At 46.2% G+C, this 27179-nt stretch overlaps 1 protein-coding gene across 1 annotated transcript in view; it reads left to right on the forward strand.

The window, feature by feature from the left end:
• The window catches only part of LOC120018975 (RNA-binding protein Nova-1-like), a 46977-nt gene that overhangs the window by 17481 nt on the left and 2317 nt on the right, over window positions 1-27179 (forward strand). Inside the window, exon 3 of the mRNA XM_038962183.1 lies at window positions 16646-16812. Within this exon, the coding sequence (XP_038818111.1) occupies window positions 16646-16812 (167 nt within the window). The remainder of the gene's footprint in view (window positions 1-16645; window positions 16813-27179) is intronic.

Below are 27179 nucleotides of genomic sequence, written 5' to 3' on the forward strand. Positions count from 1 at the left end.
TTTAATACAATATCATGAACTCCACAGCACTTGGCTGATGTTGAGTCAATGCTACCTAGTTGTATTCAGTGCGTGTGTGCATGTCAGCCTAGTATGTGGAGGGTCTTTGTTGAGCAGCAGTAGTGACAGTGTCGCCAGTAGTAACAGCAGTAGTCGCAGTAGTCCCAGTGAGGGATCACAGGCTGGTGACAGGGTGTCCAGCGTCACCGTGGGGGCAGAGGAGGTCCCCTTAATCCCACTGGCTTTGTTTTGTTTTCCATCATGTGTGACGTCACCGTGAACGCCAACAAACGGCCCACTGGCTGAATAATTCCTCGGTGCCAGTCAGTGCCTGAGCGATCACTGCACGGTCTACCATGCCACCATGGGGCTGTCACGTCACAGGCGGGCAGCACACACAGGAGCACAGGGAGGATTATAATGAGGAGGATTAAACTACTACTTATCAGCCTCATCATCCACATTATCTTCACTGGGTTATTGTTTTGATTTGAATGGTTTTCTGGCATTATCAAGGTGGCCTTGCTTGACTGTATATGACAGCTATGTTTGTGATGTAGTCAGTTTGGCGAGATAGACTGCTGGACATTCTGTACGCTTCCAGGTCCACTCCATCACCCAGCAGCCTTGTGTAACTAACCCAGAGGCTTCACTCACCTCTGCCACTGCCTGCATCAGGCCACATCAATCACCCTGCCCAGCCAAGAAAGGCATGGCTAATCAATCTAAGAGCCACATCCATAGCGGAGTGCAGGACATTGTAGCTACCTGCAGACGTATATACCCAGATGCATTCCTCTCCTCTTCCCTCCGACCCTTTGCAGCTATCCCATTTTGCATCCCTCTCACTCACTCTCTCTCTCCCTGCTGTCTTCAGTCTCTGAGGTGGTGTACCTTCGTCGGTTCCATGTGCTCCAGCTTTTTAATCAGATATAATAAAAGAGCTCACTGGGACCGGCCTCCATCAATATATCCCACAGATCAATTGTGCCGGGAGTGGGAGCATCCTGCCAGCCTGCTGCCTGCATGGTGAAATATGATTGTCATCAACCCCCTACACTCTCACTATCAAACAACCCCAGATAATCCATTCCCTGCATAACCTCCATTGATCTAACAGGCCTAAGTCTGTGTTTACTTCTGGAAATGAGAACTGTGGCTAAGTGTGCAGGGAAAGGTTAAGGGTAGAGAGGCAGTAATCTTTTTCCGCCCGCTGAGTTTTATCACACGGTTACTCATATCCCCCCCAGACTCCCCCTGCGCCACCACAGCCAGTCAGTCTGATAAATCACACCATAGAGTCAAAAAATAGCAATGTTTTCTTAAAAATGCTTGAATAAAAACCAAACGGGTGCATCATCTCCAGCTGAAATTGTATGTCATGAAACATGGTTAAAAAAAAGTCCTGCAACAATATTCTCTCCAGTAAAAGAATGCAGGGGACAGTGAATCCAGTCATTATCTTACTTTCTTTTAAGAATCTTTGAACAGGTTCCTCTTCTGTGTCTACATTGGGGATATCTGACCCAGTGAATCTCACGCCACAGGACACCTGCCAATCACAACATCATCAGACCTGGCAACCAATCAGAATACACCTCTGTGGTTGCTGGCACAGCAGACAGGCCAGAGCTGTCCTGTGATTGGCTGTAGCCGGGCTGGCTGACAGAGAGGGACGGGGGCTTTTGTTACAGGCTGATTATGTACGAAGGGAGTCGAAAATAGCCCACCTCAATCCTTCCTTTGTGCTGGCATGACAAAGCTCTGCCCCAGCTGTGCTGTCTCCTCTCTGGGACTATGCAACAACTGCTACTGCCTGACCTAAAGAGGCCCAGACCTACATAGAACTAATCAACGCTAGAGCCTGTTTGTTAGAGGGGGTTGATGCAGGCATATTCATTTCTATGGTTGAAGGAACAAGTAAAGAAATTATGGCTACGGGTCTTTTGTTTCTGAGAGAGTAGCTGTATGAATGGATGAGGTTTCTGAGAGAGTAGCTGTATGAATGGATGAGGTTTCTGATAGAGTAGCTGTGCGGATGGATGAGGTTTCTGAGAGAGTAGTTGTATGAATGGATGAGGTTTCTGAGAGAGTAGCTGTATGAATGGATGAGGTTTCTGAGAGAGTAGCTGTGCGGATGGATGAGGTTTCTGAGAGAGTAGCTGTATGAATGGATGAGGTTTCTGAGAGAGTAGCTGTGCGGATGGATGAGGTTTCTGAGAGAGTAGCTGTATGAATGGATGAGGTTTCTGAGAGAGTAGCTGTGTGGATGGATGAGGTTTCTGAGAGAGTAGCTGTGCAAATGGATGAGGTTTCTGAGAGAGTAGCTGTGTGGATGGATGAGGTTTCTGAGAGAGTAGCTGTGTGGATGGATGAGGTTTCTGAGAGAGTAGCTGTGTGAATGGATGAGGTGAAAGTGGAAGGAGAGAGTTGTGCGTTAATTACAGGTGGGAATGTGTACGTGACAGATTGGGGGAGCAGAGAGAATGGGAGGGAAAAACGGAATGGGAGAGTGATGAAGGAAAGCAATATCCAGTGGTTTGAATGGTCAATGATGGCCCCAAACTGTCAGCGACAATAGAGAGTGGTGGGCCACTCTTAATGACAATAGACTCTTTGCCATTGTGACCGCTCAGCCCCTCAAGGGTGGGGGAAGCGAGTTGGTCTCCCATCTGCCTCAAGAGGTTCATGTCACACTGTGTGTGGTGTGTGGTGTGTGTGCAGGCACTGGCCTATAGTTTGATCAGTTTTAGCATGTTATGCATTTGTTTGGTTGCTAGCTTGACCACATGTGTGGGTGTGTTGTATAAGTTTGACAGCTACAGTAATTCTACCAGTGGAGGCTGGTGGGAGGAGCTATAGGAGGATGGGCTCGTTGTAATGGCTGAAATGGAATAAATGGAGCGGGTATGAAACAGATCAAAACGTATGAAAACCACGTTGGACTCCGTTCCATTGATTCCATTCCAGCCATAACGAAGAGCCTGGCCTCCTATAGCTCCTCCCACCAGCCTCCACTGAAATATGCTGTCTAAGGAGATACAAACCCAGGCTTTCTAGCTCATTGTACTATCCTAGCAGTTAATGAAATAATGCAACTCCCTCTCCATGTCTTGTCAATGCCATGAGTATGATTTGATATAATCACAATATATCTTGTTGTTGTGTACCACCCTGCTGAAGCCAGCAGAATATAGTTGATGGCTATCAGACAACCGCCTGACTCTCTCTTCACATCTTGTCATCAGCTGCATATTTTCTGCGAGCTCATCACAAAAATGCGCGGTCTTTATTCAGGCTTGCTTGGCTAAGCAACAAGGCTTGCCTCTTCAGACAAAAAGAGGGGGGAAAAACGTTACTGTGGAACACGCCATGAGTGACAGTGTAGGAGACAACAGACGTTCTGGCTTCAACAACAGAGTCGAGTTAGAGAGTGGAGAAAAGAGTTGACATGTTCTCTCCTGAAACATGTTGTCACAAAGCACAGCCCCACCCACTGAGACGTCTGAATCACCACCACAATTGACTTGTTTTGTGATCTGAAATGAGCTGCATTGTGGGATGTTAGAGAGCTGAGAGAGAGAGAGAGAGAGAGAGAGAGAGGGAGAGAGAGAGAGAGAGAGAGAGAGAGAGAGAGAGAGAGAGAGACTTCCTGTTTTCGCATCACAGGAGGTTGGTGGCACCTTCATTTGGGACGACAGGCTCGTGGTAATGGCTGGAGCAGAATTTGTGGAATGGCATCAAATACATCCATCACACGGTTTCCAGGTGTTTGTTGCCATTCCATTTGCTCCTTTCCAGCCATTATTATGAACCGTCCTCCCCTCAGCAGCCTCCACTGGTGCACATGCATGCTTGTGTGTGTATACGTGTGTACAGTGTTCTCGAGGTACAAAGCAGGAGACAACACGCCCCTCGTATTCTACCCTGTCTCCTAAAACAAAGCGGGATTTTGTGGGACTGCACTGCACACCTTGTTGCCTTGGTGATCGGAATCAAAGTGACAGCTCCCCAAGCAACGGCGCCCTCTCCCCTCCCTTTCTCCCTCCCCCCTCCTCTCCTCTCCCCGCCTCAGCAGGTGTAGCAGGAAGAGGAAGATGTCTGTCACTTCGGGCCTTGTGTCTCTGCTAGAGGAGAGGAGAGTGAAGTGGGACTGCGGCTGCGCAGCTCATCCACGGCTCTCCGTGTTCGACTCAGATCGAGGGGGCCACAGATTCAGGGAACCAATGGGTAGCGAACAGCGCTGCAGTCGTTTCTGTGCGCCTGCGGAAAGGATGGGAAGCAAAAACACAACAATGTCAGATTGACCTTTTACTTTTATTGAAGTCCTACCTCGATAAGAGAACTGGATTGTTTCAAAGCCTTTTTGGATTCGATAACATTGTGGTTTTGATCATTTACGTTGGTTGGGTCTATCGTGGTTGTTATAGGTGATGCATTACTTTCAAGTATTAAGTTATAGAGTCAATTTTGTGAGCTTTTAATCATGCTTATGGTCGCTGGCTTTATGCTACTGTACAAGCACAGATATTCAAAGGGAGAAAGTGTGAAAAATACAAGATCTTTACATGCAAATCGAGCCATCTGTGCTCCAACTGGATTGCCTGGTTTCTCTGCCGCGCAGACACCCAATAGCAGGGTTGGGGCTCTGAGTACACTCTCCTGTGATTGTACACTCACAACAATGACACTTAGCATTTATGGTTGCCATGGAGACGTCCCTCGTTGCTGAACGAGGTTAGAAGCAAAGGTCTAAATCTCCTAATGTCCTTGCCGTGGGTGGAGACTCTGTCTGAGGGAAAGAGAGTGTATGCCGCAACTCTCAGGGGGAAGAAATGGAGGGTCTTAAAGGAGCGTGCTGCACTTTTACTGCCTGACAATGGAGACATGCTTTGTGTGGAGGTTGCATTCCTTTTAAAATGGAAGGTGAGCGCTGACAAAGAGGTTCATTGAAAAAGAGAGCCGCCCCGGTAGTGGATTTTCCCCCCTTCTTTCCAGACCCAATCTCTTACATGGGGACAAAGCTGCCCCCCTGTGCCCCCTCCCACTCGCCCACTCGCCCCCGGTAACCCCCATCTCCCCCCTAAAAAAAAAGACCAGGTTCCACAGCTGCCTCTAGCTCCGCCCCCTGTCCCTCCATTATCTCTAATCCCCAGTGAAAAGCTCCCCCCTTCACACCCCAAGGCCGCCCCGCCCCAACCCCCTATATCCTCACCCCCTCTCTGTGGTTCATTTCCCCAAAGCCATTAGCTGGAACGGCCCCTTCAACACACAATCTGCACTCTCACTTTAATTGCGGCAGATCGGGGCGCGCTAATTAACTGTGACCTGGCAGAGGGGTCTCATTAGGGGGCAACAGGGCAGGGGAGCAGGGCTGTGGGTGTGTTGGCTGGGGTCAGTACAGTTGGTGTCCAGCCACGTCATGAGACAGCCGGACCCATTGTCACATGGCTGCTGGAGCCCTGACAGGGCTTGTGATGAGATCTTGATGGGTTTTATAACCCTTGACCTGCTTCTGATGATGGGTGGCGTCTATATTCTGGGGTCTTGTTCTTCTCTTGCATGACACACTCTAGATGATCATTTGAGACCGTTTTTATTTATTAACTCGCTAACCAAAAATACAGTATATGGTGATTTACGATGTATTTTTATTTACGGAGATATATGTAAACAGTAAATCAACCTAATGTTTGCCCGGCATGAATTGGTGAGGCTGTTTATAAAAGAAATTATTTTGGGGCAGTTGAAATCATAGCCATCCAACGTCATAGGGGTTTGATGAATGATAATGACATCAGTGTTGAATGGGGATTCTTTACCGTCAGTGAGTTTTTCATGTCACTCCTAGAGCAGCAGCCTCAGCTCCACTACATTAGTAAAGACGGGTGAAACCTTGGTCCCGTTAGTCACTAAAGACATTGCTAATTGTTGTTTTGCTGATAGCTAATTGCTATTTTCTCACCCTGCTGTTGGAACCACACAAACACCCCCCAAAAAGACTGAAAGAGGATACTGCTCCCATAAATCAGACGAGAGAGAGAAAGAGTAAAAATATCTGTGGAAAAAGGAGGAGAGAGAAGGGGAATGAACGAAGTAGGAATGGTGTCCTATGCATTTTGTTAGTTGAGTCAGATGCTCTCCTCTGCATAATTATAGTCCTGCTGATTATGTCTTTAGTCTAAACACAGAGAGACCTATGAGAGGCAGCCCAGACCAGGGTCGCCCATGAGCCGCACGTGCGATCCCAGCCTTCAGCCCCCCCGACGCCTCCTCTTCCTGGCAGGTGCGAGAGGAGAAGGCTGCTTTTCAGAGGCTTTTTCTGGAGCCGCGCGCTATACCGCCTGACACCTCTAACCGGGATGCGAGGGGACAGGGGATCGTCAGTCCGCCTGCCAACAGGCAAAGAGAGAAAAGGGGGGGAATAAAGGGGGAGGGGGAAAAGGTTGGCAGCATTTTAACCCTGACAAACCCCCACGCTTCCTGGGAAAAGCCAAATGACTCTCCTTGACCCATACACTCAAACCTTTGGCGTTCTCATGCTGAACCACATTTGAAAGGAAACGTCTAATCCACAGATTCAGCTGTAGAGTCTTTACTAGTGTTGTCTCAGAGACTGGGTCTCCACTTGAGAAATCTTTCCCTGTTTTCTAATACATGCCGTCCTGTACCAGGAGGTTGTTCAGCTATTTCACAACATATTGACTGACGCGTAGCTGTCTACTTGACACTCCAGTGAGTGTTAGATTCTGTTTGTTTAGGAGAGAGGGCGAGAGCACATTCATAAAGGTGAGTTTTTCTTTCATAGTGTTTACACAGTGTAGAACAACACTTGTGATAAAGAATGTGCCGACATTGGCAAGCATGTGGTTTTTCCGTGGGATTGCGCGATTCAAATCAAATCGTATTTGTCACATGCGCCAAATACAACAGGTATATACAACCTTACCGTGAAATGCGTACTTACAAGCCCTTAACCAACAATGCAGTTCAAATAGCAGCCCATGTAGGGCTGAGTGCAGACTGCAGAGCCTCTGTTATTTGGCTGAGGCCCGTTTACAGGCTCCATTGCCTCATTGCAGTTTGCAGCTGTATAAAATGGGGAACAGATTTTATATGATGTAAAACGGCAAGCATCCCCTGTCTCCATGGAAAAGGTCATTTGTTGAGTAAACGCTGTGGTGCAGATGAATAAGAGTTTAGAAGGAACAACACTACTCACAACACGTGCCCATGGAAACAATGAAAAGAGCTCTGTTTCGAATCTGTGGCTCCCACTGGACTCCATCATCATGGCTGGAGAAGGTGTGGTGGAGAAGAAGAGGTGGAGAAGAAGAGGTGAAGAAGGGGTGGTGGAGAAGAAGAGGTGGAGAAGGGGTGGTGGAGAAGAAGAGGTGAAGAAGGGGTGGTGGAGAAGAAGAGGTGGAGAAAGGGTGGTGGAGAAGAAGAGGTGAAGAAGGGGTGGTGGAGAAGAAGAGGTGGAGAAGAAGAGTTGGAGAAGGGGTGGTGGAGAAGAAGAGGTGAAGAAGGGGTGGTGGAGAAGAAGAGGTGAAGAAGGGGTGGTGGAGAAGAAGAGGTGAAGAAGGGGTGGTGGAGAAGAAGAGGTGAAGAAGGGGTGGTGGAGAAGAAGAGGTGGAGAAGGGGTGGTGGAGAAGAAGAGGTGAAGAAGGGGTGGTGGAGAAGAAGAGGTGAAGAAGGGGTGGTGGAGAAGAAGAGGTGGAGAAGGGGTGGTGGAGAAGAAGAGGTGGAGAAGGGGTGGTGGAGAAGAAGAGGTGAAGAAGGGGTGGTGGAGAAGAAGAGGTGGAGAAGGGGTGGTGGAGAAGAAGAGGTGGAGAAGGGGTGGTGGAGAAGAAGAGTTGGAGAAGGGATGTTGTTGGCAGGTGGGGGAGGGGCAGTACAGGCTTGCCAGGGTGTGTGTTTCTGTGTGTGTGTTTCTGTGTGTGTGTTTTGGTGCATGTGTGTGGCAGTGATGGGTTACCGTTAGAGGGATGAGGCAGGGGGGGTGGGGGGGCAACGAGAGGAGCGGCGGAAGGATTAGAGCGGTCTATAAAGTCGTGAAAACGGTGGTAAAGCTGAGTGACCGTCCCAATAAACCCTGCAGCTCGTCAGAGGAGCCACACGACCGGGTGGAGGATAGAGGAAGGATGGTGGCAACGGAGGGTGAGTCACTGTGGGTAGGGAGGGAGGCAGCTGACACACGGATAGTAGACGGTCAGAGGGGCAAAGGGTAGGGTGGGGTGGTTGATGCCAGCTGACACAGTCTGGCCACCCTCCAGACCAGACCAGGGGGATGTTTAGACAACTTTGATGGACGCGGGGCGAGCGGGGACAGGTGTGCGGTACCCAACACCGCCAAGGAGAGATGTTCTTAATGGGGTTGCTCAAAAGAGGAGGACAGGGAGCATTTGGGGTGGGAGGGTTAGAGGCTTAGACCCCTAATCGACTGCCCTCAGCTGCCTCCACCCCATCCCCAGAGTGAAGGCTTCACCAGGCCCCTGTCTCTTTCCATTGACAGGAGCCACCATGGTCTGGTTGACCCTGGAGCCCGGGCCCACTGCAGAGAAGGTCACAGCCAGCCTTAATGCTCCTTAAAGCCCCGGGCCACTGCTGCCAGTCTAAACTCAGACCTCCATTCCTGTCCTCCTCACACACACACACACACACACACACACACACACACACACACACACACACACACACACACACACACACACACACACACACACACACACACACACACACACGCACACACACACACACACACACACACACAGGGCGCTAGAGGTATAGCTCGGGTGGGAGTCAAATAGTCAATTCAACATAATAGAATCCAAGTAGAAAAGCAGGACAAACACTTTGTCATCTGTCCTCCTGTTGTGGTTGTCAAGATTCAGCGGTAATCAGCACAGTGGTTTAGCTGATGTGGCAGTACAGCAGGGCCCCCATACACCTCTCAAGTGTGATCTATGGTGGAGGAGATCTGAGGGACCCCTCTGTATCCTGGCTGTATCACAACCGGCCGTGATTGGGAGTCCCATAGGGCTGCGCACAATTGGCCCAGCGTCGTCCGGGTTTGGCCGGTGTAGGCCGTCGTTGTAAAGAAGAATTTGTTCTTAACTGACTTGCCTCGTTAAATAAAGGTTAAATAAATAAAAAATGTAAAAACCTAGCTGTGGTGAGAGGTTGAGGAGAAGGAGGGCTGGGGGGGTGATGTTTAGAGAGGGAGGGGCTGGGGGGGTGATGTTCAGAGAGGGAGGGGCTGGGGGGTGATGTTCAGAGAGGGAGGGGCTGGGGAGGTGATGTTCAGAGATGGAGGGCTGGGGGGGTGATGTTCAGAGAGGGAGGGCTGGGGGGGTGATGTTCAGAGAGGGAGGGGCTGGGGGGTGATGTTCAGAGAGGGAGGAGCTGGGGAGGTGATGTTCAGAGATGGAGGGCTGGGGGGGGTGATGTTCAGAGAGAGAGGGCTGGGGGGTGATGTTCAGAGATGGAGGGCTAGTGGGGTGATGTTCAGCGAGGGAGGGCAGCCAAGAGCCTCTCTTCTCTCCCCCCTAACCTCATTCCTTCATCCCTCCCTCCCTGCCTCCCTCCTACCCTCTCGCTCTTCTCCATCACCCACTAGCCAAGAGTAGCTGCCTCATTATTCATAGTGTGTGTGTGTGTGTGTGTGTGTGTGTGTGTGTGTGTGTGTGTGTGTGTGTGTGTGTGTGTGTGTGTGTGTGTGTGTGTGTGTGTGTGTGTGTGTGTGTGTGTGAAGGGGAGTGTGGGTGTGGGTGTATCATAATTAGGCCGTCTGTGCAGTACGGCCCGGCCCAGGGGTTGATGAGACAGAGTTTCAGAGTGCTCCAGCCCCCCCCCCCCCCCCCCCCCCCCTCTGATCTCATCTCCTCCCCTCCTCTCATCTCCACCCTCCATCTGAGCCCAATGCGGATGGCAATCAGTCACCGTTAGACTGATCTGGGCTGACCAAGAATTCACACGAGGTCCAGTTACCACACAAGCCCTGAGACCACAAATGAGCTGCTGAAATGTGTATATGTAACTGTGTTTCTGTGTGTGTTTCAAATGTGCACGGTTTAGCTAGAAGAGAGCATCTTTTCTAGGTATATGTGTGTCTGTGTGTGATTCTTTTCTTGGTCTGTGTGCCTGGTATGTGTGCATTAAGCAGAGTGAATGTTTGGTGATTATAGCTGTATATATAGGCCTCTGTGAGTATGCTTTTGGACGTGTGCTTGTCCTTTGTGTATTGTGGGTCAGATGTTTTAGGATGTTAGTAGTATCAGCCACTTGAAATCATCTCCATAGTAAACACGTTGCTCCTCGCTAACGCAGCCTGGTTCACAGCCAAACAAGGCTGGTTTGACACATCTCCCTACTCTGGCTCTATGGCCATGTTAACATGCAGTTAGACCCGTTTGAAATTTCATTAGAAGAAATTGTGACAACTGTCCATAGAAATTACAACTTCCAAGAGTCCTTACAGCAACCTGGCAGAATGTATTTTTCTCTGGGTAACACCCCTCCTTTCCCACCACTGTCTCTCTTTCTCTCTGTCTCTCTCCCCCCCTCTCTCTATCGCTCTCTCCCTCCCCTATCTTCTCGCTCGCTCGCGCTCTCTCTCTTTTTAACTCTCTTTCCTTCTCTCTCTTTCTAACACCCCCCCCCCCTCTCTTGTGTACTGTCTACTAGCTGGAAGGTCTCAGAGAGGTGTGAAAGAGGGCCTTAGGGGGGTGAGGGACAGAGTGTGAGAGAAGATGAAGCGCAGACCAGTGGAGAGAGCATACATGGCATCTTTTCAGCTGTTTGCGCGGCATGGGCCCCATAACCATGACAACGCCATTCTTGCTGGCTGAAGTCGATCTGAGTAAAAGTGGGGGTGGCTGGGTGGACAGGGGGGAGAAGGCCCAGGACTCACTCAAAAGAGTGACATCACCTTAAAGGAATTGACTGTTTCTTCCAAGTCCTTTTGTTATTCTTTTGAGATTTTCTTATTCTTCCTCTGGTGCACTCAATCATTGCAAAGCTGAGGAGAAGGAGGCTGTGAATTATGTTTGCTGATTTGCTGTTACAGGTACTTATTCCTCTAGAAAGCTGCAGGCCCGTGGTCCACACCAGCACTCAGTTTTAATATGGTTTCCTAAATGACCTAAATGCGTTCCTTGGCTGTACTCCGGCCCAACCTGGCCCTCAGACTCAGTGGCTGCAGAGCTCTCTCTCTCTCTCTCTCTCTCTCTCTCTCTCTCTCTCTCTCTCTCTCTCTCTCTCTCTCTCTCTCTCTCTCTCTCTCTCTCTCTCTCTCTCTCTCTCTCTCTCTCTCTCTCTCTCTCTCTCTCTCTCTCTCTCTCTCTCATATCCACAGGCACCCTGGAACATGACTGACATGAACATATTCAAAAGACATGAAGTGATTTTGGACAGAAACCATTTGCCAAGTTTCCTTGACCCCCGCCTCCTCCCTTACTGTTCATGATTGCATAAGCACATGCAACGTCCACATCCAGTGTAGTCGCCTCACATGCAACCTCTCCTTTTTAAATAATAGCACATTACGTCACCCAACAGGCAACAGCTGCCCCGTAATATTTTCGGGGGGCCTGCCGGTTGCCTGGGTGACTAGGAGGAATAGTCATGGGTCTGGACTGAACCAACCCTCCTCCTTCTCTCCAACAAAACACACATAAACACATTGCATCCCTGGAGTCCCCTGTCTCCCAGCACCTCTCTCTCCTGCTTTGTGTGTAGGGCTAGACAATGAGCCCCCTTGACACTCAGGGGACCCATCTGTTTCAAAAGTGCAATCAAGTGAGCCGCGATGGGTGGACAGGAAAATACGAGTCACAGAGGAAGGGTGAAGCCTGTTTTTATATTCTCCCCTGTCTCTTAGTCGTCCTCGTTGACTCTTTCTCACACACTCTTTTTTTCCTCGCTCTCTCTCTCTCTCTCTGATGGTCATCAAGCCAGGAAACATCTGTAACCCCTTCCACGGGTGAGAGTTCATGTTCCAAAACCTAGTCAGAACAGGCAGGCAGGCAGAGTCTTCTGCTACAGTGTCCCCCTGTCTGCTGAGACAGATAGCTCTGCCTACTTTGTCCCTGGAGCTGGGCCGGGTCATTAAGCCATTTCTATGGGTTCAGTGCCCTGTCAATCAATGAATCAAATCAATCTCTCTCTGCTAGGCTGGTACCAGCTTGTGGTCAGCACTTTCTAAATGACAGTGAGTTCTTCCCTTGGAGACGAGGGTTTTTGATCTATTCAACCTTTGTGGTGTGACTCAGTGTTAACCTGTAATCTAGAAATAGTTTAACACCATAATTTGACCATAAGGATACTGGAGAGTATGCATTCTGTTTACCCATGAGAACAACACACTTCGAGTGTCTCAGAGCTTTTTTTTCATCTGGATTTGTTTTTGTTCTGCATTTACACAGGCAGGGGAATTCTGATATTTTTTTACACAGGCAGGGGAATTCTGATATTTTTTTACACAGGCAGGGGAAATATGATATTTTTTTACACGGGCAGGGTTGTTTTACACAGGCTGGGGGATTCTGATATTTTTTTACACAGGCAGGGGAATTATGATATTTTTTTACACAGGCAGGGTTGTTTTACACAGGCAGGGGAATTCTGATATTTTTTTACACAGGCAGGGGAATTATGATATTTTTTTACACAGGCAGGGGAATTATGATATTGTTTTACACAGGCAGGGGAATTATGATATTTTTTTATACAGGCAGGGGAATTATGATATTTTTTTACACAGGCAGGAGAATTATGATATTTTTTTACACAGGCAGGAGAATTATGATATTTATTTACACAGGCAGGGGAATTATGATATTTTTTTACACAGGCAGGAGAATTATGATATTTTTTTACACAGGCAGGAGAATTATGATCTTTTTTTACACAAGCAGGGGAATTCTGATATTTTTTTACACAGGCAGCCTAGAATAAACACAGCGTATGTGACATGGCTGAGTGATTCTGCCTCATCACATTTCCTCTATTTGATGATATTTAACCCATTGAAACAAAATGGATGAAAGTCTCACCTATAATAGGCCGATAATCCTTCTATTAGATCAAAGGTACACAGTTTGGTGGGATTAGCCAGGGCCTATGGAGCTCCCTTTAATGAGCTTACATTAAACCTACCCACCATATCTCAAAGTTTAAGATTGGTATTTATCAGGCTTTTCCTCTCTCGGGTTATCCCAGTGTGAATCCAGCCATGATAGAATACTGGATTGTTTTCAAGATGTCTCAGAATTGGAATAAGGGATTAAACTGGGATGATTTCAGTGAAAGCGGTAGAATTAAATACATCTTCAAGTACTTCCTGGTGATCCAGAGATGGGCTCTGTCATTGTACGTCCACCAGAATTAGCCAGAAGTGTGTATTTAAGAACTGTGTAAGAGGACATTTAGGCGGGGGGTTGCCCCCTCTGCTGCTGCTGCTGCATGTGAGGTTTGTCATGCTCTCATGGGCAGGGGAGGCCAGGGCACACATCATCTCTCAGCAGCTCCCCTCTGCTCCCCTCTCTGCCCGTTCGTGCGGGGAATGAATGAGTCACACAATTAATGATTCCATAAAAACAACTGCTCTTGAAATGGCCCATCGCTCTCAGCATGGCAGTTGTTGCTGAGCTGAATTCTCCCAGCCAGGCCATCTATCTACTACATGAAGTGCTTCTCAATGACTTGTGTCAGGCCAAAGGCTCCAAAACGTGGTTCATCTGACTACATTTGAAGAAAATATTTGACCTGTTCCCTATAATGCCCATCAACAGTTCAGTTGTATTCATATTTTCATTCATTTCAGGTGTTAGATTATAGCAGCAGGAAATCCTTCACCCGTAGAAATTGTAAATAAGAAAGTACTAAATACTTTTAAGCAGTCTTGTGTGCTTTTGATTGGGAGGAAACAAGGGGTTTCCCTGCCATAGTAACTGTAACTATAGCAGTAACCAGGTAGAGGTTAGTCAGACCAACACGAGTAGTAGGGATGGGACTGCCAACTGAGCATGCTCTGTGAGCACTGTGGGAGATGTCAACATAGCAGGGAAAAGCTTTGTCAAACAGTGACACTTCTCCTGCAGGATTACCCCCTCCCTCCCACCCACCCACGCACACACACACACACACACACACACACACACACACACACACACACACACACACACACACACACACGCACACACACACACACGCACACACTTTTCCCCTTTAGCTACGTTACAATAGTCATCACTTTCCTAGGCCTTCATTTAACTAGTAGGGTTCAACTGTGCTGCTGAATATCAAACCTTAGACTCTCTGCCTATCTATAGAAATTTCCTATACAATTGAAAATACAGGAAAACAGTGGCAAAAAAGGGTACAATTTGAAAGGATGGCCTTTGCTGCGGTATAACCAGTCTGCCCTCCCCTCCCCCTCCTCTTACCCACATCAACATGCCAAGACAATGGCCATCTCTGCCCTAATAATCCACTGGCTGATTGGTCGGGCCCAGATTACCCTGGGATACCAGCTGTCAGAAACTCACAGAGGCTCTTTACCCCAACCCACAGTCTGAGATTCCTCAATTTCTCTGTATTAATAGCTCGCCGCAACTGGTACTGCGTAGGGCCAAACCCAACCCCATTGGCCCAAGAAAACAATGGAGGGAAAGGAGGAAGCAGGACGCTGCGACTGGTCGGAGGCGATAAGGACAAATGTCAGTCCGGCCCTAACAGAAGAGAGAGGGAGGGAAACAGGGAGAGGGAGAGGGGGAGAAAAAGAGGGAGGAAGGGAGGGAGAGGGAGAGAGCTTGGTTTGGGACTGGCCTAGTTTCTGACACGTTATGAGTGCTTTTAGGCGGGTTGCTTTCCTTTCATGGTCAAAACACACATATTCTGAGAGAACGGTGACGATATATTTACACAGAGAGAAGTTGTGTTGGTCTTGGATGCATGGCGCCAATGCAGCTGATAAAGGCAGTAGAGGAATATAATTAACCAAGGTCTGTAGCAAGCAAGGCTGATAGAATCTGGACCTAAAAATGAAGTGCATACTGTATAGTACTGGTAACCCAGAGGTCGACATTGTAAATGAACCCTTTTATTGTCCAATTCCCCTCCTGAGGGACACTCCAATGTCAGACCAGTCAATGACTCGTGTTACTATTGAATTAGTTGCAATATGAAGTCTTTCAGTAGACTCCCTGTCCAACACCAGTCATTATGTACTGTAGCCCATTCTCTGAACAACAAGACACTCCATAGCCGTGTGGCTGTTGTTTCAGCTGCGTTCACAACTTCATCCTGTCATGGGATCGCAGTACAGTGTAACACTGAACAGATGTGGCCATGTGGACGTTTTAAACATTTGTCTCACTGCTAATCATGGTTGTAGACATGCAATAGTGAAACCAAATGGTTGATAATGAATGTAGCAGATGGGTTGCTAGTACAGTGCCTTGCAAAATTATTCATCCCCCTTGCAAAAATCCCAGTGGCGAGATGTGCCAAGCTTATAGAGACATACCCCAAGAGACTTGCAGCTGTAATTGCTGCAAAAGGTGGCTCTACAAAGTATTGACTTTGAGGGGGATGAATAGTTATGCACGCTCAAGTTTTCAGTTTTTATTTCTTGTTTGTTTCACAAGAAAAAATATTTTGCATCTTCTAAGTGGTAGGAATGTTGTGCAAATCAAATGATACAAACCCCCCCCAAAAAATCAATTTTAATTCCAGGTTGTAAGGCAACAAAATAGGAAAAATGCCAAGGGGGTGAATACTTTCACAAGCCACTGTATATATATATATATATATATATATATACTGTATATATAGTACTAGTGCATATAGCATGACATAGATCCTTAATCTGCTGTATTACTGTAAGCGCACTTTGACCTTGGGTGATGTTAATTACTCAGTAGTATTCATGCTGCCTAACAGGCTTCATTAGGTATATCATCACTGTGTACATTTCAAATGACCTGACACACCATAGTATAATAGTCATGGACTTCATTTAGGCATGGTTCTAGTCAATTGAGTATTTTCATCCTAGCCTGGTCCCAGATCTGTTTGTGATGTATACACAACTCCTATATGATACTTTTGGTATGACAATGACAATAGGAGTTGGCAAAACAGTACAAAACAGATCTGTGACCAGGCTGTATTCATCCTTCTGACCCTGTATGACTTTACTAATGAAATTTGACCAGGCGTTACTGCTATTACTTTCACAGATGGGAGATGTGAAGTCAGGAAACTGAAATAGAAAAAAACAATATTGGGTCATTGCATAAATACTGTAGGGAGCGTCTGCTATGTGGAACCCATTATACGAGACTGTATTTAGAAATTACAGGGTTGTATTTTATGACGTGCAAATACTATTACACAATTCCTATGTTGGCCGCCATCTTGGGAAAGACCAGAAGTGAAACTTTTGAAATTTGATTAGGCCTACACATATTCATAAAATGACATTTTCTCAAGATGCTTGATTGGTAATGAGAGTACATTACCAGTAATTAATATTGCATATGTTCTATATGTATTTGTCAACAACCAATGCTCCTTTATAGGAGCCAAAATCTTTAAGTTAGTAAGTCATGTTCTGTATGTGCTTCCGTCTGTTCTCAAGGCACGACAGAGCGGGTGTGTCTGATCCAGGGGACAGTGGAGGCTCTGAATGGAGTCCATAACTTCATCGCTGAGAAGGTGCGGGAGATGCCGCAGAGCAGCCAGAAATCAGAACCGGTCAGCATAATGCAGCCACAGACCACCGTCAACCCTGACCGCATCAAACAGGTGAAGCCCATTACCATGATCCCAACCCCTGCTTCTTTTCTCTCAAGACCCTCTAGTGTTGAGACCGAGACTACATTCTCTCCTGGACTTAATAAGAGTTCAACCTGAGAGTATATAGTGAATGTAAAAGGGATTTTTCCATGTTTTTTTGTACCTATTTTATCCCAACTGAGGCAATGAAAGTGTCTGTGTGCACGTGCATGTGTGGTTGTAGGTGTGTGTTGGGTCGGTAGGTATGAATATGACTGAGCAAACTGACAATCCTGGACTGAACCCTTATGGAGGAGGGTCAGTGCGGTAGCTGAGCCAAAATGTTGACCCCTGAGCTAGTCAGACCAAAATGGATGATTCTAATCCCAGTCATTAGTTTCTATATAGCCTCACTCCATTGTCTGTGTGTTGGAAGCTACCATCTCACAACAAGGGGTGGAAGTCATTATTATTTGTCTTTCGAAGAAGGCCCAATCTAAAGGATCATTCCCGTGTGAGTTTGTGGCCAAGCTCTGATTTTGTGTCTGCTCGATGCAGGGAGGGAGTGTTCCAGGCTTCCATGTTAACAGACAGAAAGAGACATCCTCCGGCTGTGATATAATCCACTCAGACAGGACACGGAGGCTGGGGTGTGGGGTTTCTTGCTCTTCCAGATAGGCCCCCTTAAAGCCACACATGTGACATTAACCACGGGTCGCTAGCCTCACTACCCTCAACCTGTCACCAGCTATCACACAGGCCAGGGTCTGGAAGGAAGCTCTCCCAGCACCGCAGAGGAAGTGTGGCTCATAAGTGTCGTCCAGCTAAAACACATAGATGAGGTGTTAGACGTGGCAAAAGCCATCCTCCAAAATCCACATCAGGGCTGAGACTTTCAGCTCATTTATGCTGCGGCGTTCTATCCAGATGATTTGCTCTTTCCATCACCCTCTCCACCTTCCACTTCCTTGAAAATCAACTATAGCGGAACCATCGAATGAAAATTACAAGAAGAATTGTCACTGTAGTTTTTCATATAGAACTCTGTTGTTTGGCCTTTCAGAGTCCACCAGTTCATACCAACACAGACCAGGCTCAGTTAGCCAAGCCATTGATTCCCCCTCCCAATCTCTTTAAGTGATTATCACTTCTGGCCACTTGATGATTGCACTCCATTGATCTTTCGGGGAGGACCTGCATTGTTTTCATCTGCAACATTGACCCTGCTCATCTATTTATCGTCCCATTAATTCAATTACCCTTTAGGACAAAGAGCACATGTTGGGTATTAATAATTCAGAACTTGAGTTCTTTTCTGGTATCTGTGCTGTGTTTTCAGCCATGCTAATCCCTCATGGCGTTGTCCCTTCTGTGCTTACTGAGCTGACTCAGTGATGGGAGGCCATAACCTAAATTCGTGGAACACAACACAAGGGCCTGCCGATGGCGGCTCCTGCTCCTTCTCCTGCCGCGCGGCCAGCCTGATTATTAACTTGTGTAATTGTAGGAGTTATCAGACGAGTTAAACACACCTCTCTGCTGGGCAAAGAATAGTCCACTGGGAAAAAGTTACTGCAGAGTGGACACTTTGCAGTTCTGATATAGTCAGGAATTTATGCATAATATACACGTACACACACATTATACAAGCACGCATGCACACACACACTGTTTCCCAGGAACACACACACATACAGTATATATCGAAACTAATGCACTCGGATACACAAACCAGTATTTAAAGGAAAGATTCACTCATTTTGAATGTTATACGTTTTTGTTGCATCTCGATGCAAAACTCGTCACACCAGCTGTATTTGTGCCTGCTTGAACGGCCGTTAGCTCAGATGCACATGAAAACATGAAATGATCCCGGGAATTGATAGCACATCACTCAGAGATACACTAAAACGAAATAACATTCAAAATGGGTGAATCGTTCCGTTAAGCTTTTGAGTGAACTTGGAGTGAACTTGGATCAATCCAACGATGGATTGATGGCAGGGCTGGAGAAAGAACAGCTCCTATGGCATCAGATATAAAGGGCAGTTATTTTAGGCAGAAATAATTCCCGTGCCTCTCTTTTACTATTAATAATAATGAGTTTGAGAGTGCTGTATGGAAGGATTCTGTGTTTGAGTTACACACAGACAGACAGTGTAGCCTGTTGATTGCTGGACTATTAGTAATGCAAGCTCTTCTCCAAACGCCAATAGTCTGGTTTCATTTGATGAATGGACGTCCATACTCAACCGAAAGGCACAACGCATGCGCTTTGAGGGCATATTTTGGTTGTGTGTGTGGTTATTGTTTGAACGTGGTTGTTGTCACGAGCACGGCTGTCATGGCATGTGTCTCGTTGTTGGTCGCCCTAGGGAGCAGAGTGAGTGAGAGATGTAAGATAAGATGTAAAGTCATGTTAAGCAACAGCTGCCAGCCTGGCTCTCTGTGAGCTACAGCCGCTAATCTCCACTAGCCAAATGGAGACAGGACAGGCAGGAGCACAGGCAGCTTACAAAAATAATAAATGCTAAACGCCTAACTCAATCAAATTACTCAGGACAGACAAACAGGCAGGCACAAAAAACCATTCACACCCACTGACACTGACTCTCACTTAACATGGAGCGACGTTCAATATTCAAACTGATACCGAGGCTAATAGATGACTAATTTAGCTGAAATGCTAAATAGCGTTGTTGTGCTAGCTAACTTTGATCTGATCTGGCATTTCAAGGCAACAACAGCCCACTATGGCGAGACTGTGATGTCTAAAATAACACGATGACAGTGAGTTGTGTCAACTTTGCGCTGTGCCCTGCTGCCTTTGGTCTCAAATGTTTTCAGAATCCTCCCTCCAGTGATTTCCTCTGGCCAACCGCAGTTTCCTGTGACCTTTCACCCCATGCTGGAACACCTGCTTTCTACTTCCTGTTATTGCCCTGTCCACACAGGAAGTAGCCCATTAATGCAAAGGAAATCAGGAGTCAGGTTAACTTTGAGTTAGATGTGAGTGAGTGGAAAAGTGGAAATGTGGGATATGGAATTGGAATTTCTCCCAAAATGTGTCATGCTCCACCATCGGACCATCGGACATGGTGTGCTAGTTGTGACTAGCACACCATGTGTAATTGCCTGTAGAGGGCTATTTGTTGTGATACAGAAATAGTTTCATAGTTGAGTGACTCTGCACAGTATAAACAATCGCTTCCCATACAACATGAGCCCTCCCTCACAGCATGACCCTAGCAACTCCTGAATAATGTAAAATATTCTCTGGTTTCTGTGATGATCATCTGATATAACTGAGGCTTTGTGGTCAATTACAAGGAATTGTGCTTCAGTGATTTCGTTTCAAATTGAAATGTGGATCTTATTCTGGTCGGTCACAGAAACAATATTGTTTATATTCTTAATGGTTCAGAAAATCAACATGTAAGCGACCATGAAGATCCTACGTGGTAAACTATCGGTCTTTGTTCTAATCTCTTAAAAGAACCGTAAACCTCAACTCTTAAAATGATCCCTAACCCTGTAGTAACGCAGAGGTTCTTCTCCATTGGAAAGACATAAGTGATTGCTTTAAGGTGGCTGCGTCGTTTCAGCCCACCCTTCCCTCTGCAACATCACCAAGCCCAGTCTATTTCATTAACCAGCATCCTGAATCTAATAACTGTACTCATTGGAACAGCACACAGCGCCGGCTAATCTATACAGCCGTGCCTAGCGCAAGCAGCGTGGGCCGTTCATCTCCTAAATTAAAAACGACATCAGGGAAATCGCTGTAACGTATGAAAAAATAAAACAGAGCAATGTAACCTCTCCACCAACCCCCCCCCCCCCCCCCCCCCCCCCCCAACCGCCCCCTCTCTCTTGTCTCAGGAGTACCGATGGCCAGCAGAAAATATGTTATGCCATTTTTAACCTTCAGATTCATCAGCTGGCTCAGGAAAAGGTCACTTCCTCCGGCAAGTATCGATCCCATTCGTAGGGAAGCCGGTAGAGAGAGGCACAACAAGATATTTGTTGTCTGACAAGGATATGCACCCGCTAATGTTGGGTTAAATCTCTTAGGAAGGAAGGACAAATGTGCCACTGTGTGTATGGATGTGTGTGTGAGCGTGCTTCCATGCGTGTGTGTATTTGGGAGGGAAAATACATATTTGTATTTGGGAACCAATCCTCCATCGTTAACAGAATGGAAAGTTCAAATGTTTTATTTATTCACTAAATGTTGAAAGTGCGTGGGCAATGGAGAGAAACAAAATGGTGCAGTTTGAGGCCATGTGGCGGAGAGTGATGCGGGCACTGGGGATAGGGGTGTGAGCAGGTGGGTCTGGGCAGGTGTGATGTAATTGATGTTTGCGTGCGTCTGTACGCTGTTTAAATGTGTATGTTTTGTTAAAAAAATATAAAAAAATGTAATGACAAATAGATGTGTAGCCGCAATGTAATCTACTATATCTGTCTGCAAGGCTTGGACCGGGAATGGGACCAAGACGGAGGATGGAGGTCAGCAGTTGCCATGGATACTAGAACAATTCATTACTAGTCCCCTTTTATTAAATATGCGTGAGAAAAATTCCTACCCAGCGGCACACCAATGTTCTGAGTTATTGTAATCCACTGTGACAAGGGAAGTCTGTAAAAACAATCCGATAAGATTGTGGTCGCCAACATTTCTGAGCATGCCATCCATCGCCTCCTCTGGTTAGCTAGTGTTTGACATAGGCTGGGAAGCCCATCTCAAAACACACTGCCATTCCCTAGTGACTTAAAGTTCGCAGCTCAGGATTCTTCTGTTAATGAAAGCCTTGAGGGGGCTAAGTGGACAGTGGTGTTGTATTACTTAAGGCTGAATGGTACTTCCAAGCCTAAAAGCCTGAACACAGCATCAGCCCTGTTTCCGTTGGAGTGGGAAGGAGAAGGTCTTCCTCTCAGTCCTCTCTCTCTCTCTCTCTTCACCGCTCCATGTTGTCACAGTGTGTTAGGGTCTGTGAGTGAACACGTCCTGGCAGAGCGGCCCGGCGGCCCGGCTCAGCAGCACACTGAGGCTCCTCGGACGGACGTGGCCCCACCTCAACCCCACAAGGACAGGCTATTTTGGGCCTCATCAGCACTTGTTAGATGGCAGGCCTCATGAGGTCACTTAATGCATGATCTAGGACCCAGGTTTGGGATCAGAGCCAGCCACGACTCTGAGCAAAGTTGGTGTGTATGTGTGTATGTGCGTGTGTGTGCTTGTGTGTGTGTGTTTGCAACACACGTGCATATGTTCATGTACTATACATTATAGTATATGTGAATATACTGACCCAAATCATTTAAGATCCTATTTTAGATCACAATCCATATCGAATGCACTGCTTTCTTAATACAGTTAAAGTGGAAGTGACAGCATTTTAGCAACATGAAATCTTATTAAAATCTGTTCATATTTTTTTTAAATCTTTATATAACTAGGCAAGTCAGTTAAGAACAAATTCTTATTTACAATGACGGCCTACCGGGGAACAGTGGGTTAACTGCCTTGTTCAGGGGCAGTTACTATATACCCCCAGGGAGAATATGACACCTTTTTTTTTTACATTTTCTGACAAGCGAGCACTTAAATATGGTCATTTTCACAGATTCATAAATTCATAGAATGTTTGGGAATGACATATAGTAAGGCATTTGTGAAAATTCTATAGCAATATAGAGTGGGAGAGCGACCGTGCTTTTGGACAATTAATAGACACTGCAGTAAAACTAAACCCTAAAAAAAACATTTGTCTTGTTCAGGACCAGAGTCTATGCAGACCAGTGCGCCATAGCCAATTTGAGCTACAGTAGGCCTATAATGAAAATAAGCCATTTGCCACACGGGCCTGCCATCATTCACTTTGAACTGAACTGTGTGTTCCCAGGCAGTAGCCACAGTGTGACTTTAGATCATTAGAACACATTCACCAAAAGCCACAAAATAGACTTGAATGGATTTCTGCAAATACCAAGGGAGTCCTCTTACATTTGCGAACTTCACAGTCCTATTGATCAAACAACGATGAAAAGATACAGCTATCTCTCCCTCAGTTGCTTATGCACATCAACAACAACAATATCAATAACTAATGCTAACCAGAGCGAGATGAGCTAAACATGTAATGAGGGAACATTAGATAAACCCTCTGAAACTTTTTCTGCTAGTTGGTCATTAAAATTGCACTGATAAAGGATGGGGAATACTGGCCTGCTCCTCCTGCAGCTTGGTTGCCAATGCATGTCCCAACCCAAGTTTTGACAACTGAATGGGAACTTTCCTGCCTGCCTGCCCATTTGATTGATGCCAAATACATTTGATTGACAACTAAGTTCAGCATTAACATTTCTTTTCTAGCTAACCAAATGACATCTGAATCTTTAGTTGTAGCCACCGGAACTATATGAGGGGGAAAAGTTGGTCACTCACTACACTCCTCCCAGCGGTTAGCTAGCTAGTTAACGCTAGTCTCCATGTTTTTATCTTACTGAAATAGCTAGCAAAAATAAATAGATACGCTAGCCCAAGGAAGTCAAACTCAATCAAAGCACGGGCCATATTGAAAAAAACACAACAAATTCGCCGGCCATTGTTTTACTTGAGAAGATATGGCCCTTTATAATGTCCACTTACTCTATCTACATAGGATGCTGTGCATAGCATTTTAACATTTTTAAACAAAAGAGATACATAATATTTGTCCAGCCTTTGCTGCTATGCTTGCTGCAGATGTGCATAATCAGCTGCGACCCTAATCAAAAAGTGTTTAATAACTCCAAACAACAAAACATAGCTGTAGGTTGTTGTAACATTTAAACATGTACTGTAACATGGTTTTAAAAAAGCGTTGCACTGCATGGATCACCATTGTGGTTGATTGCTGAATGGCTGTATGTTACACTCAAAATGCAATGTAGTTGAGTAGCCAGCCTAGGCTACTGCTCAAATGTTGCAGTTATTGGCTTACATTGTTCCCCTTTGCATGTTCTTTTGGTTATTCATTGTCAAGCTTTAAAAACCGAAGCCTGACTGCAACATTTTTATTAGCCTAGCTAGGACTGTGGCATGTGTCTACACACTTTCCCTCTGCGGCGCGCTGTAAACAAGACACGCGAAAGCAGCGCAATTGAAGTTGAATTCACCGATGCGAGTGCATCAAGCTGTAATTAGTTGATGACTCAACTGTTGACTGATTTATACTCGCTTGTGTTTCCTACTCGCTTGTGTATCGGGCCTTGACACATGTGCGCTAGCCTATTAGCTACGTTATGGCTGACTTGTGATCATTGCCCTTGCTAGTTTGATTGTATTGACATTCCCAGACTTAGTTACAGTCATCTGTATTTGTTCAAAATATTGATTCATTGAAACTGAAAGAGTGAATCCCGAATGGGTGAAGGCAGCAAACAATGTATCAGGCCAGCTGTGATTTACAACCTGATAGCAATATTTTTTGGCTTACCAAGAAATGTATTGGTGAATGATATTAATAATGCATTGAACTGCATCCATCTATTCTCTCAACCTCTTATAAAGTTGGTTTGAAGCATAAACTGTGAATTTGATATTTTTTGACTAATATTATGTTTGTCTGTTTCATGTCTGCAAAGTAGTTGAAACACTGTGAGTTCCACTTTAAGTCCTCCCCTCAAATACTGTATCTGTCTGTTTAGATATCAGTTCCACCCTATTGTGTTTGGCTATAGCATCAGAAAGAAAGAAAAGTCACAAACTCCCTTCATATCACTAGCATGTCTAAATGCAGCTTTCTTAGTGTGATAGGGAGTGAAATGGAGGGAGAATGAGCAGATCAACGTTACTGAGAAAGGGAGAGGTTGAGATGACCACCAGGGTTAATCCTTACGGCCACAAAATATATATATATTTCAAGAAAAATGACAATTGTTACATCAGGCTAGCGGCCCAGAGTGCCACAGCGCTCGTTCTAGGCACGCATTCTTTTTTCATTTCATCATTTGATTTGGATTGTGCGTGCGCGGCGGGCGGATGAAGGGTCATCACTCGGGACCCTTCTTGTCAACCTTTGGAGCGGAGCGGCTGGTCGGCTACAGTGTGATGCTTCTGTGTTATTTTTAACCAGGTTTTTTTTTTCAACCTCGGAGAGAGAGCCACACACTGAAAGGCAGACGAGGCAGAGAGGAGCGGCTAAGCCCGGGGATCAGGAGACAGGCGATTAACCTAAAGTCTAGTGCTTAAGACTTCAAAGTACAAACAGCCCCCTGCTCACGGATCATACCACGTCCATGGGATGGACAGAGGGAATAGAGGGCAACAGTTGCTCCATGTCCCCACATGTACGTAAATGGGGGCTGGGGAGGGTAGAGAAGGGCTGAGCCTCTCAGTATCCCTGAGAATGGTGCGAGAAACCAGGAGAAGGGGTGATGAACAGTGGGTGTGTAGTACTGCTACAGCAATACATTCTGTCAAGCTATGGGCGTGATGGAAACCTGGAACCGAAAAAGAAGCGGTTTCTATATCGGGGACGGCGGCAGCCTAGCAAATGACGCTGTTTTATCTCTTTGATTGCTGTTGGCCTTGTTAACTTCTGGGGTATGTTTGTTTTGTTTTCATGTTTGTTATCTCCGAAAGCTGGCTCTGACATATTTCCATGCCTCAGCACACCCCATCCCTATTATCCCTGCTCCCCATCAGTGCAGCCCCAGCCCCCCCCCCCCCCCCCCCCCCCCCCTTCCACACACACACACACACACACAGTACATAATGAATGACTAGCCACGGCTGATGAAACGGCAGCAGGTCTCTCTCATCTTCGCTTTCTCTCTCACCTCTCCCGCTATCCTCTCCATCTCCTCCTTCACAACTCCCCCCTCTCCCCCCCCTCTCTCTCTCTCTCTTCCTCTCTGTCTAGCTCTCTGTCTTTGAAGGAAAAGGAAGGAGGCTTCATTGTCAGTCTGCCTGAGCATTAGACACACATTCAGCAGAATTAGCTCAGCGTATCTGTCGACGTTGCTCTATTCTTACCCCACGCTAAAGAGCCTACATTTTAATCAGCAGCTTGCTCCGACGCACAGGCCAAATGTTCTTGCCTTTTATTTTAAAAAAATATGAAAAAAATAAAAGTCAGCTATAACTCTCGGGGATGAGGATGATTATTTTAGATTAAAATGGCCGCCCATGACATGGCGAAGGAAACCTCGACGGCGACCAAGAAAAAAAAGAATGCTTTAGAAACAGCGCATGTGGGGTAAAGGACTTATGAGAGAAAGACAAATACAAGTTTGAGTATCTTTTCAATATTGAAGAGTTGAATGTGGTCCTTGAGACTCATCATTAGCAGTAATGGGTTTTATGTATCGCACCATTGAGCTATTTATTCCACTGCTTCTTCTAATCTTTAGGAGGCAAGTCCCATCTGAATCATTACACATCCAATCCAACAACAGCGCCTCTCTGTGTGTGTGTGTGTGTGTGTGTGTGTGTGTGTGTGTGTGTGTGTGTGTGTGTGTGTGTGTGTGTGTGTGTGTGTGTGTGTGTCTGCGTGTGTGTGTGTGTGTGCGTGTGTGTGTCTGCGTGTGTGTGTGTCTGCGTGTGTGTGTGTCTGCGTGTGTGTGTCTGCGTGTGTGTGTCTGCGTGTGTGTGTCTGCGTGTGTGTGTGTCTGCGTGTGTGTGTCTGCGTGTGTGTGTCTGCGTGTGTGTGTCTGCGTGTGTGTGTCTGCGTGTGTGTGTGTCTGCGTGTGTGTGTCTGCGTGTGTGTGTCTGCGTGCATGTATATGTGCAATGTTGAAGATGAAAAGGATTCTTAGGAGAATCTTTCCTTGTTCTCTCCCTCACTCAGTTGTTTTGATCCACGTCTCTAATGTGTGCTTGAACGAAAAGGAGGGAAATATTTTTGCCTCAACACTGAATCACACAAATTTGTGTGAAAATTAGGGGGAATGTTGGGAAAAATTGGTTGTGAGAAACTGGATGAGCCAAGACCAATTTAGATGGCACTTATCCATATGGGGACCGATCAATGTGTTTTTTAATTTAAAAAAATTAACAAAATAATCCCTCAATTCCAATGCATGGTTATTCTTCATCACTGTCACAAATAAATATGTGAATAAAATATTTTACTACAAACACAAAATCATATTTTATGTTTAATAGTTTGAAGTCAAGTCTTGATCTCCCTCTGTCCCTGCCTTCTGTTAATTTCCAATTTCTATGTAAATTCACTGCAGTGTACCACAGCCAGCAAGGCTACAGAATCAAGGTTACAGCAGCGCCTCTGTAAAGAAATGTTGATGGTTTTAGGACTGCAGCAAACATCGAGAATGTGTAAAGATCAAATCCAGCCACACAAAAGGAGAAACATGGAGTCCATGCCAATTACTAGCCCCATACTTCC

The sequence above is a fragment of the Salvelinus namaycush genome, chromosome 23, assembly GCF_016432855.1.
Source record: "Salvelinus namaycush isolate Seneca chromosome 23, SaNama_1.0, whole genome shotgun sequence".
In the NCBI taxonomy this organism is placed as follows: domain Eukaryota; kingdom Metazoa; phylum Chordata; class Actinopteri; order Salmoniformes; family Salmonidae; genus Salvelinus; species Salvelinus namaycush.